The sequence below is a fragment of the Myotis lucifugus genome, unplaced genomic scaffold (genome assembly GCF_000147115.1).
Source record: "Myotis lucifugus unplaced genomic scaffold, Myoluc2.0 scaffold_72, whole genome shotgun sequence".
Taxonomy (NCBI): Eukaryota; Metazoa; Chordata; class Mammalia; order Chiroptera; family Vespertilionidae; genus Myotis; species Myotis lucifugus.
This window is the reverse complement of record NW_005871120.1, coordinates 3865024-3879302: the sequence shown is the minus strand read 5'-3', so window position 1 is coordinate 3879302 and position 14279 is coordinate 3865024. Positions and strand designations below refer to the sequence as shown.

Here is a 14279-nt window from a genome sequence, read left to right as displayed (position 1 = left end):
GGGCGCCGCAGAGCAATGCGCACCAACAGGCCCAGCGGGGCGAGGCGAGGAGGCGGAGCTAGGGGCGGTACCCCGACTTCCGCTGCCCGCTGGTGAGACCGCCTACGGCCTCCAGGCAAGTCCGGGGAGGAGGACTTTCCTGGCCCCATCCTAGGCCCCGCCTCTGGCCTGTAGCCAAGGAACCAGGTGTTCCGGGTCCGCAGCGCCCTCTGTTGACTCTCTTAGGAACTGCACGGAGCCCGTGGGCCCGCCTCGCACCGGGCCAAAAGGGGCCGCGGGACTGGCCTTGGGAAGGGGCGTCCCCGCCCAGATTCTAGCTAAGTCCCTCTCTTCGGACACGTAGTCAACTTATGTAAATTTAGTTAGATGTACCCCCACATTTAGTTGCAATGTTAAGTAAAAGAATCCAGATTCAAAAGGCTAAATATTATTATTCTATTTACAACATTTTGGAAAAGGCAAACCTGTAGGAACAGATCGATGGTTACCAGGAGCTGGGTGGACCACAAAGGAACCCGAGGGAACTCTGGGGATGAGGGAACTTTATATTGTGATTGTGGTGGTGTTTATACAACTGTTCGCATTTGTCAAAACTCACAACCAAAAACGGAAAGTGTGAATTTTACCGAATGTAAATTAGTTTTAATTTTTACAAATACTAAAGAAAATAGAAAGCAGATTGGTGGTTGGCGGAGGCTGGGAGAAGAGTAATGGGAAAACTAATTAGTAAGTGGTTCGTTTTGGAGTGTAAGTGGTTCATTTTGGAGTGATGGAAATGTTTTGGAACTAGAGATAATGGTTGCACAACATTGTGAGTAGTAAATGCCACATTGAATCATTCCCTTTAAAATGGTTGATTTTATTGTGAATTCCACCTTTTAAAATGTATAATAGTTCTTAAAAATGCAGGCTCCCATCTGCCTTTCTATTCAACAAGTTCATGTCTGGAGGCATTCACTGTGGGCTGAGAAGTGACTTGGTTACTACACTCTGGCCTCAGTCCCCATGTACCTGGCACAGTGGGAGCACCACTCCCACCCCCACCCCCACCCACAATATGCATTGCTTTGTGCCATTATTATTCCCTAATTTATTTTATTATTCCCAACTGTCAAAAAAGGAAACTGAAGCTCAAATATAAGTGGCACCCCGGCCAGTGTGTCTCAGTTGGTTGAGCATTGGTCTGTGCACCAAAAGGGTACCAGTTCAATTCCCAGATGTTTTGCTCACACATCTTTCATTGTTTCTCTCCCTTCCTCTCTGTAAAAATAAATAAATAATCTTTATACATACATATATATGCCTAAGCAACCGTTTGACCAGTATGTGCACTGACCACCAGGGGGCAGACGCTCCAACTGGTAGGTTACCTTGCTGCTTGGGTCCAGCCAATTGGGACTGGGTGAGACGGGCTGGACACATTCTGGAGCCATCCCACAGTCCCTCCCCAGCCCCAATTGTGCACCGGTGGGGTCCCTCGGCCTGGCCTGCGCCCTCTCACAATCCGGGACCCCTTTGGGTATGTCGGAGAGCCACAGGCCAGGCTAAGGGACACCACCGTTGCATGAATCTGTGCACCAGGCCTCTAGTATATCCTATACAAAAAAAGGCTAGCATGCAAATCAACCAAACAGTGGAACAACCAGTCACTATGACGTGCACTGACCACCAAGGGGCAGACGCTCAATGCAGGAGCTGCCCCCTGGTGGTCAGTGCGCTCCCACAGGAGGAGGACCGCTCAGCCAGAAGCCCTGAACCGGGCTCATGGCTGGCAAGCACAGCAGCAGTGGCGGGAGCCAGCCTAAGCCATCAGTCAGATATCCCCTGAGGGCTCCTGGAATGCAAGAGGGCACAGGCCGGGCTGAGGGGACCCCACACCCAAATTGGCTTGCCCAAAGTAGAACTGACTACTGCAGACCCACTCCAGGACCTGAGTTCTTAAACACACCATGAGGGAGTCTTTCTCATCTGTAGATGAGGCTGAGGTTCAGGGAGGTTACACAAGTTGAAGAAGTAGCAAAGCCTAGAGATCAACCAGGAACCCTGCGCCTGTGTCCTTTCTCTGGAGATAGGAATCTGTGGCTTGGTTGTTCATTCTCTCCTTGTTCCCCCACCAAGGAATTGGGAGCCACTCCTCCCACCCCGCAATATCATCTCTTATCTTTGCAGAATACCCAGAGTAATCCCAGTGAATGTAAGGATCCTGATTTCTCATTGCAACACCACACACACATATAATCCCCTCTGGTGGGTCCAAATAGCATCCCATACTCTATCTAGTCCAGTAAGCCTTCCCCAGCAACACAGGATACCACACATCCAGGAGACACAATCTAAAAAACAAAGTACAAACTTTATTTTTTCTTTATAAAGGCATGGTGGCCTCTTGGTTCCCCCCACACACACTTTCTTAACAAAATATAATAGCTCTCCTTGAACACAAAGACCTCGAAATTGTTATAAAAAAAAACAAAAAAAATAAAGAAAAACAAAAAACAAACAAAGGGGGAAAAAAGAAAAACCCAACAAACAGAACAGAGAGACAAAGACATTTCTGGGGATTGAAAATGGGAAACCTGGAGGGAGAGGTGGAGGCCAGCTGGTGGTGGGGAGTGGCAAATCCTAGTGCTGAGGTGGGGCAGGGATGGAAGGGCAGGGCAAAAGGGCAGCAGCAAACCCCAACGGAGAAGCAACTTCCACCCCGGACCCCCAGAGAGTCCTGACCCAGCCGGACCCCCAACCCATTAAGTGCTTAGAGAAAGAAGAAAACCAAAAAGAGGAGGGAAGGGGGAGTTAAAAACTAATGGTCACAGAGCTGGCTCTGGGGAGGGCAGAAATACGTTGGGGTTTTGATTTTCCCTGTTCTTAAAAACATGTTTAATGAAAAAAAAAATGCTTTTTGGCAGAGAGAGGCCAGGCACCTCAAGTGTCAGCTTCCCCAGCCCCCCCGGGTGAGGCCCAGCCCCAGGTGTCCCGGTGCTCCCACAACACCCACCACCCCAGCCCCCAGTACCTCAGGTTGGGTGGCCTTCACTCAAAGGTTGACTTACAGTATTGAAAAAGAGGTCATAAAAGAGACCCAAATGACATTGTAATTTTGTAAAAATTCCTCACTCGCTGGCCCGCGTGTATTCCTGTTGCTGCCCCGGCCCCCTCTATCCCCAAGAAGGGAGAGGAGGGCTGGGGGGTGGTCAGGGAAGCCCCCCAGTCCCAGCCGGCTCCTCCCGGCTCTGGTCCATGGTGTCGCTGTCCGAGGCCTCCGAATCAGAGGCAGTGTCAGAGGCCTGGGCCTCCGGGCAGCTCCGGACTGGCTTCACAATTACAGCTCGCCGCTGCTCCTCCTCCTGCTCCTGCCTTTCCTGGGTGCCCTCGATGTGCTGGATCGCCTGGGGGGACAGGCTGCGGTGAGGATGGCTGGAGGGACACAGCCAGCCACCATCTCCCCTCAGACACACATACACACACACACACACCAGAAAGGTCCAGAAATAAGTCTGGTAGAGCAGCAGGTGGCCTGCCAGAGTAGCAGGCAGCCTGCCAGACTCAGGGTTAGTAAACCTTTGCTGAGCTGAAAAACCCTTTGGAGACAACAGTGCAGATCTGCTTGGAGGTCACCAGCATCTTTCACTTATTTATATATTTCAAAGTTGGCCTGTTCACTGATAAAAGGTCTTTGTTATTAATTTCACTATTCAATTTGCTGGAATTATGTGCAACTAAAGGTCCAGGGATTGATGGACTTTTTTTGGTCTAGTTGTTTATTTCTTTTACTAGAGGCCCTTGGGGTCCCTTGGCTTGGCCTGCACCCTCTCACAATCCAGGACCCCTTGGGGGATGTCAGACTGCTGGTTTTGGCCTGAAACCCGCAGGCCAGGCCGAGGGACTCCACCGGTGCATGAATCCGTGCACCAGGCCTCTAGTCTATATATATAAAAGCCGAATATGCAAAGTGTCCCCTTGGGAGTTTGACCAACCAGGAGTTCTATCACTTGCTATGACATGCACTGACCACCAGGGGGCGGAATGGAACAAAGGAAGGCCCTGGCAGGAAGCCAGGGAAGGGAGGCCCCAGCCAGTGGCTGGCAGCTGCTAGGGACCCTACCCATGCATGATTTCATGCACTGGGCCTCTAGTATGTAAGATCTTTGGTTAATCTCTTCCCACCCTCCCTCCTCTCCCCTTCCCTCTGAGATTCATCAGTCTGTTCCATGTTTCCATGCCTGTGCATTGAGCATCTGCCCCCTGGTGGTCAGTGCGCATCTTAGCTACCAGTCGAATGGTCGAATGGTCGAATGTTCGAACAGTCGCTTAGGCTTTTATATATATAGATGATGCCACTGGGACTCCCCCAGGCTGTGTACAGCAATGACTTTGGGCCTGACACACAGAGCTGTCACCTCTGTAGGAGGCTTAACTGTCACCCTCCCAGCCACTGCCACCTCCATCCCCATCTCAGGTCCTAGGAGATGGAGGTGAAAGGAAATTCTGGACCAAGAGCTGGATGTATGAATTCTGGAAGCCAGGAGCTCCGGTAGCAAAAGACCCTCTCAACAAACCCCACGTGGAGGGAAGGAACAAGGTTTTCCGGGGCAGCCTGTCCCCCATCTCTACCCCTCACCTTCACAGAGCTCCCCCTCCAATCCCTGCAGAGAGGGAGACTCGGAGATGGAGACAGACACACACCCAGCTTCCCAACCTTCCCCCACACAAGCCCTGTCTCATTCCCCTTCAGTTCCTGCTTTCTAATGTCTCCCAAAGGGCCTATTCCCAGAGGACAACCCTGACATGCTGCCTCCTTCCCGAGACCAGGTACCTGCACGATGGTGTCCAGATTTTGCCGGGACGTGGAAACAGAGTTGATGACCGAGGAGGGGCCCATGGTGACGACGTTGATGTGGTGGGAGGGAGGGGGTGGCGGTGCCGGCACGATCACCGTGGGGTGGTGGGTGGGGGCCGGAGGGGGCAGGAGCTGTGAGACAGAGGCTCTCAGTCTTTCTCCAAAGGTTCAGGAAGCTCCCCCTTCCCTTCGGGAGGTCACAGAGGGTGTAGGATGCCCTCCAAACCCAACTCCCTCTGCCCATTGCTTCGAGACAGCCTCTGCCAACCACTGAGAGGAGGCCAGCCAGTTTGGCCTCCCTTATTTTAAGCAGCAAAGAAAAGGCAGCCTAAAGAGGGGCTCCCAGACATCCAAGAACTTGTGGCCCCTTCACTGTCCAGCACCAAGCAAGCACTCCAACATCTAATGCAGTGGTGGTCAGGAATGCAGATTTTGGATTTAGACAGCCAGGGTTCAAGTTATTTAGCCTTTCTGTGCCTCACTTTCCTGATCAGTAGAACAGCCTCAAAGGGCTTCTACAAGGATTCGTGTAATAATGTCTATAAGATACCTGGGAACCAAGAATGTCTGCATTATTACGATGTGGGCCAGTGATGGCGAACCTATGACACGCGTGTCAGAGGTGATACGCGAACTCATTTTTTTGGTTGATTTTTCTTTGTTAAATGGCATTTAAATATATAAAATAAATATCAAAAATATCTTTGTTTTACTATGGTTGCAAATATCAAAAAATTTCTATATGTGACACGGCACCAGAGTTAAGTTAGGGTTTTTCAAAATGCTGACACGCCGAGCTCAAAAGGTTCGCCATCAGTGATGTAGGCCCTGCCCTGCCAGAGCCCACAGCCCCGCCCGAGGCCACCTGCCCACCTGGGTCCGCAGGTGCTGCTCCCGCTCCAGCTTCTCCTGGTGCAGCAGTCGCACCTGCTCTTGCTGCTGCTGCAGCTGCACCTGCTGTGCAATCACCTTGAGCTTTTCAGGGTACATGTGGGCCTCCAACGAGCGAACCTGAGGGGAGAGCAGGCTCAGGGGCAGGGCCCGGACCACACCCTTACACCATCTCCAGTGCGGGGCCCTCGGGGTTGCTGAGGCCAGCCTCCCCATGCTCTACCCTTGTCAAACAGGCCATTCTCTCCTGCTACAAACCCCAGTCGGAGCCTGTCATCCTGGGGAAGAGACCGAAGTCCTACCATAGCCCACCAGGCCCTCTCTGACTCATCTCCCCTCCTGCCATGACCTCCCTCAGGCCATCTCCCTCACTCCTTCACTCCCTCCCTGCAGCCTCAGGGCTTTGCTCATGCTCTTCCTTCTGCCTGCAGTACCCTTCTCCCCTCTCTGCCTGGTTAATTGTGAGACGGGACCCACCCCTGGACAACCTCCCACCTTCGGCTCAAGTCACTTTGACAGAGAAGCCGTGGGGCAGAACCAAATCCCCCTCCCAATGCCCATGCTTCCTGCAGGACCTTTTTCACAGCTGCATTTTTACAGTGTAAGGTCCTTTGACTAATCCTCCTACCCAGCACAGATGGTGAGCCCTGAGGGCAGGTACCTACCTGGTTCAATCCCCAGTAGACCCCCACCCCCTATTCCTAAACCTGGCACAAAGCAGGCGCTCCAGGGAAGCAGGGACAGGGGGAAAGGGAGAGAGGGACTGGAACCCCCACCCCACCCGCCCACCTGCCTTACCTGCTCCTCCAGCATCATGCGCACCGAGCGCTCCTTGTCCAGCTGCTGCCGCAGCTCAATCATCTCCCGCCGTAGATCTTCCGCCTTCTCATCCTCCCAGATGTCCGGTGAGCCGATGCCCTCGTCCTTGTCCTCTGCCCGCCGCCGCTTGGGGGACGAGCCGCTCAGCTCCTGGGGACCCCAAGGAGTTGGTGAGTGTGCCTTGACACCCTCGTATCACCACCATCAATGGGGAAGTTGGAGGGCTCCATCACAGACCCCCAAAGCTGTCAACCCAGGTGCTCTGGGCACTGGGAGCCCCACTCTGCAAATCCAACCATGGCCACAGGCGGGAAACAGAGGCAGAATGGACCTGCTTGCCAAAAGTCACCCGGTTCCTCTCGGAGCCACTCCACTGCACTTCGTGGATGGGTAAACTGAAGCCCAGGCAGGAAGGCAAGTACCTGAAGTAGGCGTGTCAGTGGGGAAGGTGGGACCTGTAGCCTCAGAGTCCCAGGCCAGTGGTGAGCCCAGACATGCCCATGCCAGGGAGAGGGAGCCAGGAGGAGGACAGGTGTTGAGGTGACGGGAGGCCTCTGCAGGTGCTACCTGGATGAAGCGCTTGAGCTGTGTGTTCTGCTGCAGAAGCCTGGTCTTCTCCTGCTCCAAGGAGAAGATGTACTCCGCCGTCTGCTGGAGAATGGCTGCCTAAGGGTAGGAGGGACAAGTCAGGGCCCCAGCTGGCTGCGTCTACTGAAGCTCACTTCCTTCTCCCTACTTGAGCCCACCACCTCCTCCAGGAAGCCCTCCCAGCCCTCGCCCACCTTGCTGAGCTTCTCTCCATCTGTGTGGGGGATGAGGGTCTTGAGGGACTGGAAGCCTGCATTGATGCTCTGCATGCGCCTCCGCTCGTTGCTGTTGGCAATCTCCCTCCGAATCCGCCGCTCCTGGTCCCGCTGAGTCTCAGGGGTCAGTGGAATGTTGGCAAGACTGCCAGGGAAGGCAGGGACATGCTCAGGCTAGGTGTCCTCCATGCCCTGTCCCCAAAGGGCCCCTGTCTTCAACAGTTCATCTCCAGAGGACCCTGGGTGTAACTTGCATTTCTATTTCTCCCCCTGCAAAGGACGCCAGACCTGATACCTACACCCCAGCAGATCAGGAGGGTGATGGAATAGCGTGCTCTGTGATACCTGGGTATCAAAGTCACTGTGCATACCCCAGGTCCCAGCCCCAGTGCCTGGAAAACAGGTCTGAGTGGGGCCCAAAACCTACACGGCTAGCTAGAATCCCTGTGATTCTGAGGCAGGTGGACCCAGGTGACAATTGGAGACACCTGCTCCTGGGACTCCTCTGAGCTTCTTGCTATGCACCTGGACCACCTCCTTCAGAGTCACAGGCTTGAGGCTGAAGAAGACATCATTACTCCCTTTGAGTCCCCACAGCCACATCTCCAGCCACAAGCTCCTATGCAAGCCCCCAGCTACCCTGCACTAAGACTTCAAAGACAAGACAGGTAGCACTCACTCCAGGGAAGGGATGCCAAGCCAACCACCCCTAGGGACAGTTCTCCATGCACACGTACTCCAAGAGGCAGACCACCCTGGGCCAGAGAAACAAGGCTCCCAGCATGCAATGAGCAATGTTATTGCCTATTATGCGATTGCATCTTGTAGGAGTAGCAGCCTGTGGGTTGAGAGAGAAGGCAGCCAGTGAAGGGAGTGAGGCTGTGGGCTGAGAGGCGATGGTAGGCAGAGACAACAGGGACTGCGGGCCCAAAGCCACTGCTCCCAAGGGGTGGGCCTATGTGTGGCCTCCTCCTTCCGGGCCTTCTGCTGCAACACCCCCCGCCCCTGGCTTGATGGCTTCCAGATGCTAGGCTCCCAGAAGAGGCCACTGGCCCCACCCAAAGCCACAGCCCTGGTTTCTTCCTGATGTGCCCCCCTCTCCCCCGGGGTGACTGGTCCAGGCCTGGGCTCACACCCTTGGGTCTGAGGTAATGGGGAAAGGACTCTGGGCAGCCCGTTTCCATAGATGGGGGAGCCTGGGCTCAAAGAGGTGCCTGGTTCAGCTCCCCTACTATGCCAGGCCCCCACGCCCAGCCCCAGGCAGAAAGGAATCTGCATGAAAACCAAGAGGGAAACACATCTTCAACAGCTGGAGACAGCTGAGGCCCTTCCTGGCCCCACAGCCCACCCCATCTGTCCCACCTCAGCTCCCTGCAGGACCCTGGATTTGTCCTTGCCCCTTCCTATGCCTCAGCCTTTCCCGACAGAGGGTCGTCAGCTGGGGATGAGCCAGGAGCGGGCTCTACGTCAGCTGCTGCTCAGGGTCGAGACAAGACCTCTCCTCCACCAGTTCCCCCAGGGCCTCCCTGGGCCCCGTCCCACAGAGTGCAAGGCCTCAGAATGTCAGTCTGTAAAGGGGGTCCATGACCCCCACTTTATAGATGGGGCTTAGGGCTCACAGAGGGGAGTGACACCGTTTTAAAGTCAGACAGCCAGGTACCTGGGGGCACCTCACTTCTCCCAGTTTCCCTGCCCTGCAGTGGAGGTGACTCATGTGGCCGGAGTGGATGCAGGTCAGAGACCGGATATGCAGAGGTGCGCCTGACCTTCAGGGGAAGGTGGGTTAGAACGGAGTCCAGGCTCCTGGGCCTGGCAGTGCCTTCCAGAGGCTCTATGACGGGTGGATTAAAGTTGGGGATCTTTGGGGCAAGAAAAGATGGAGAGAAACGTGCATAGGAAGCCAAACCACCGGGTAACTCAGTCTGGCAACATCATCCTCCCCGTCAGGAGTGACAGAATGAGAGAACCCCACTCACCCAGTCCCTGGGTTTCCCCTGGTGATGCCCAAAGGCTAGAACAGATCAAAGTAATAAGGAGTCAAACAGGAGCCTGGAGGACCTAGCAACAGAGTAATAAGGTGTGGGTGTTTTCTTAAATCTTTTTAAAGTTTTTACTATAACGTGCTAAGGACTCATTTTGTTGGAATTTTCTCATTGAATTGTCATATCTTCCTCTGAGTTGTGTGGCCCATAATTCCTGTGTGTATCGACGACACAAAGGATTGGAAAAGATCTAGCGCAGCAAGTGTTGGGGCTGGGACTTGAACCTGGATCCCAGGACCCTGCTCTGAGCCCTCAGAGGTCTCGCCGCAGAGTAGAGCGGGCTCTGCACTGTCCCAGAGCAGCACACCCCAACAGGCAGGTGACAGTTGCTCCTGTAGAAAGGACCAAGCACAGGTATGCCTGCCATCATGTTCACTATTAGCATTCACTGAACCTTTTTACATATCTCCCTCCGACTCTCACAGAAACCCAGCGAGGTGGCTGCACCATCCTATTGCAATGAGGAGTCCAGGGTCCTGTGAGGGGAAGGGACATGCCCAAGGTCAGGCAGCCAGGCCAGGGAGCAGCAGGCACCAAGCTCACACTCTCCTTCCCCACCAGCTGACGGCACCCTCTACTGATGGCTCACACACAGCCCACTGTTTATCAGAGCCCTGTGTATGGCAGCAAGAGGCAGCACCCCAAGACCCTCTGACTCCTGCCCCCCAAGCCAGCTCATCTGCCCATGAAATCTCAGCTCTGGGGAGCCAACCCTCTGCCTCTCCCATCTCCTCAGGACGTCCACAAACTGAGGAGACCAAAGAAGACTGCAGAAACCACCCGGTGGTTTGGCTTCCCAGGGACGTTTCTCAAGTGGAAGTTCCCAGAGGGCAGGGGGCGGGGCACTGTGCAGGGGCCTATGTTGTCTCCTGCTCATTGAAAGCCGCCAGCCTGCCTCTTCCAGATGTTCCATCCTGTCCTCTTCAACACCAAATCCATCAGCCCAGCCTCCTGGCTCAGGAACTGGCTGCTGGTTAAGCCAGTGCAGACTTAAGTCCCAGAAAAGACTTCTTCCTGGTGGGGACCTGGGCTGCCACCAAGACTTTCCCACTCACTCACCTAAACGGTCCTGGAAGTACCGGCTGACCGTTTGTTTTTCTTTTCTTTTTTTAAAATATATTTTTATTGATTTCCAAAAAGGGAGAGCAAGATAGAAACATCCATGATGAGAGAGAATCATCGATCGGCTGCCTCCTGCAGGCCCCACATGGGATGGAGCCCACAACCCAGGCATGTACCCTGACCAGGAATCGAACTGTTACCTCCTGGTGCAGGATTCTCACTGCTCCTGGGACTCCTCTGAGCTTCTTGCTATGCACCTGGACCACCTCCTTCAGTCACAGGCTTGAGGCTGAAGAAGACATCATTACTCCCTTTGAGTCCCCACAGTCACATCTCCAGCCACAAGCTCCTATGCAAGCCCCCAGCTACCCGGCACTAAGACTTCAAAGACAAGACAGGTAGCACAGACAGGTAGCAGAGATGCTCACTGCTCCTGGGACTCCTCTGAGCTTCTTGCTATGCACCTGGACCACCTGCAAAGTGCCCCACCAGAGCAGGGTCCTGGGATCCAGGTTCAAGTCCCAGCCCCAACACTTGCTGAGCTTTGGTCTCCCACTTATGCTTTCATTGGTTGATTCTTGTACGTGCACTGACTGGGAATCAAACCCCAAACCTTGGCATATCAGGATGATGCTCTAACCAACTGAGCTACCCGGCCAGGGCTGAGAGCCATTTTAACTACCAATCGATAGTTAAATTGGGTCGATGCTCAACCACTGAGCCAAGCTGTCAGGCTCCTTTTTTTTTTTTTTAATGTATTTATTGCTTTTAGAGGGAAGGAGGGAGAGAGGGAGAGAGGGAGAGAGGGAGAGAGGGAGAGAGGGAGAGAGGGAGAAAGGGAAAGAGGGAGAGAGGGAGGGAGGGAGGAACATCTATTGGCTGCCTCCTGCACGCCCTCTGCTGGAGATCAAGCCCACAAACCAGGTATGTGCTCAGACTGGGAATCAACCAGCCACCTCTCAGTGCACAGGTCCAGGCTCAACCAACTCAGCCACACAGGCCAGGGCCAGATGACAGTTTCTTTAATAGATGCAACTAACCAGGGGTGCTGCCCAACCAGGAGTTCTGATTGGTGGAATGCTGCCTAACCAGGGATTCTGATTGGTGGAGTGCTGGCCAACCAGGGGTTCCAATAAAGGATGACTAATTGGAATTACCAGCTAATACTACAAATGCATTAAAGCATTTTTGCATTTCTTTCAGAGTTCTGCAGAAGTAAACACAACTTACAGTAACTGTAAAAGTCCTCCACATCTCCCCATCAACTTCAGAGCCCCCAAGTGAGCAACAAAAGTGGCCTGGGTCCACTAACACCAAATATCTCTTGCTTCTCTCCCTCCCCAAATGCCCAGGGACTGCCTTGCCTCAGGAATAAGGGAGAGCACCTGCCAAGAAACACTTTGGGTACCAGCCTCAGGTGCCAAGACCAGAGCGGCCCACCCACTATCAGAGTACCTTCAGAACGCCCCCACCCCCCCAACACCACCAGCATCCCAACCAGAGGCTCAGGGCAGGGAGCACACTCTTCAAGTCTAGATCCTATCCTGTACCTGTCCCTCTCTCTCAGTCCAAGGGCAGTACCCCATCCTCCTTAGACACCCCTGTCGGGCTCCAGCCTCAAATTAGCCACTGACAACTCTCATTTCACACCGTCCCGAAGTCACTCACACACCTGCCACTCAACGACTATACAATCAGAGGTGAGAGAGCCACCCAGGATTTCTCCCATAATCCAAAGGACAGGAGGGAGGACGACAACCCTCACCAAGGATGCCCAAGGTGCTCATCCTTCTCTCTGCAGCAGGTACTGAAGCAGCCCGGGGCCCTCACCCATCCCAGCTGTTTCTATCCATAGACCCGCCACTCCAACCAGCCTGCCACTCCTGCCCTCAGTCCTAGAACACACCACATCCAGGCTGTTCCCATCAGAAACACCTCCTCCTCACAGCTTCTCCGCCCCTCCGAGGAAGCCCTGCACTCAGTGGGTTCAAGTGCAAATTTACTAACCGTAGGACCCCAAGCTTAGCCACTTCATCTATCAAAGGCCCAGTCTCCCCATCTGTAATTTGGGGAAATACTGACTCACTTCACAGGGCCATAGTGAAGTTTAAAAGAGGAGAAAAGAGAGATTGAGGACAACAGGATGCCTTATTTTTCCAGGGTTCGTACCCAGGACTCCAGGAGAACCCATGGACAACTCTAAGAGACTGCAAACTCAGGGCAGAGGCCAGTTCTGGTTCTCTGTGACATCCTCAACACTGGCACAAAGTAGATGCCTTGTAAATACTAGATCAGGGACCCAACACATTCAAAAGCCCCTAATTGATTTCTAACTTCTAAGAGCAATTTGTCTCTTTCCCCACTGAGGCAGTCCCTAAACTCCTGCTTCTCAGTTTGAGAGCCTTTTTTGTTGTTAATCCTCACCCAAGGATATTTTCCCCCTTGATTTTTAGAGAGTGGAATGGCAGGAGGAAACGGGGAGAAACATCGATGTGAGAGAGACACGTGAATTGGTTGCCTCCCACATGCGCCCCGACTTGGGTCGGAGATCGAACCTGCAACCCAAATACGTGCCCTTACCCGGGAATCAAACCCAAGACCCTTCAGTGCACAGGCCAGCACTCTAACCACTTAGCAACACTGGCCAGGGCTCTTTTTTTTTTTTTTTAAGAGGGAAACATCGATTTGTTTTCCCACTTATGCATTCATTGGTTGATTCTTGTATGTGCACTGACTGGGAATCAAACCCCAAACCTTGGCATATCAGGAAGATGCTCTAACCAACTGAGCTACCCGGCCAGGGCTGAGAGCCATTTTAACTAATAAATAAGTAAAAATGAACAAACCTAGAGGCCCCAACTCCACACCCAGTGCACAGGCTGACAAGTGTCTCCCAGAGAAGCAGGCTGAGGATGCCCTGATGCCCAGCCCTGTAGGGGAGTCCTGCCACCTTAAGCACTTGGCCCCTGGGGGACAAATGGACTCCTCCAAAGGGGGGCTAGGGACAGTGTGAAGCAGGATCCACTGGGCCAAGCCTGCCCAGGGTCAGGACTGGCAATGTCCTCTCTAGCATCTGGAGCAGCTCAACCCTTCCCCCCACTGCCCAGCCCTCCTCTCAGCTACCAGGAGGGGCTAAGAACAGAGACTAAGAGCAGGGCCCTGGGATCAGGGTTAAAGTCCCAGCCCCACCACTTGCTGTAACTGTTCCCTTTCCAAGTCTGCGTCCTCATCCCACACAGGAACCGTAAGGCTACTTAACTCAGGAGACTGACAACTCAATTAAGAAAACCTAACTAAACTAGTCCTATAGACCTATATTAAGAGCTCCAGAATATTTTTTTTTAATGTTTTGCAGCTGGGACCCCCAGGCAGCCAACACTCAGGGGGGCCCTGCTAGCTGCAACCCACCAACTGGCACAGCCTGCCTGTATTGAGAGTCCAGGTGAGAGCGAAGTTGAGGGGTGTGGGGGTGGTAGTACATGTGCAGCAACCTTCCCCCCAACCCGCAGCGCCTGGTATTCACCAGCCTGGGCCACACCATCTGGGGCTCCACCTCCCTCAATATCCACGCCTTGCCTTCCCTGGCAGCAGAGCACGTGGCCTCAACCCTAGGGAGCCATTTCCCTCCTAGAGCAGTGCCTCAGGAAAGAGACTGCAAATCCCGAACTTGGGCACGCGGGTGGGAACCCCCCACGAAGCTCTGCCGTCCCCCCGGGTGGTGTTCAGGATACAGATGGCCAGGCCCTCCCTTCTAGCTATCGGAGTTGCGGACATCGGCATTTTAACAAGCGTCCAGGGTGATTCTGGTGGGAGTGGCCCGTGAAG

The 14279-nt window shown here is 53.8% G+C and overlaps 1 protein-coding gene across 5 annotated transcripts in view; it reads right to left on the bottom strand.

Annotated features, from left to right (window-relative positions):
* Positions 1 to 2334: 2334 nt before the first annotated feature.
* TFAP4 (transcription factor AP-4) overlaps positions 2335 to 14279 on the bottom strand; it is a 37581-nt gene continuing 25636 nt past the window's right edge. For 3 of the 5 annotated variants that reach the window (XM_006090423.2, XM_006090421.2, XM_006090420.3), the window contains 6 exons: positions 7330 to 7495; positions 7115 to 7213; positions 6527 to 6697; positions 5711 to 5848; positions 4814 to 4969; positions 2335 to 3386 (listed from right to left, as the gene is read on the bottom strand). In XM_006090423.2, the coding sequence (XP_006090485.1) occupies positions 3192 to 3386; positions 4814 to 4969; positions 5711 to 5848; positions 6527 to 6697; positions 7115 to 7213; positions 7330 to 7404 (834 nt within the window). In that variant the 5' untranslated portion in view covers positions 7405 to 7495 and the 3' untranslated portion in view covers positions 2335 to 3191. Of the gene's footprint in view, positions 3387 to 4813; positions 4970 to 5710; positions 5849 to 6526; positions 6698 to 7114; positions 7214 to 7329; positions 7496 to 10654; positions 10715 to 14279 lie in introns of those variants that run through there. The other 2 variants (XM_023755250.1, XM_014457291.2) reach the window with 2 other exon arrangements.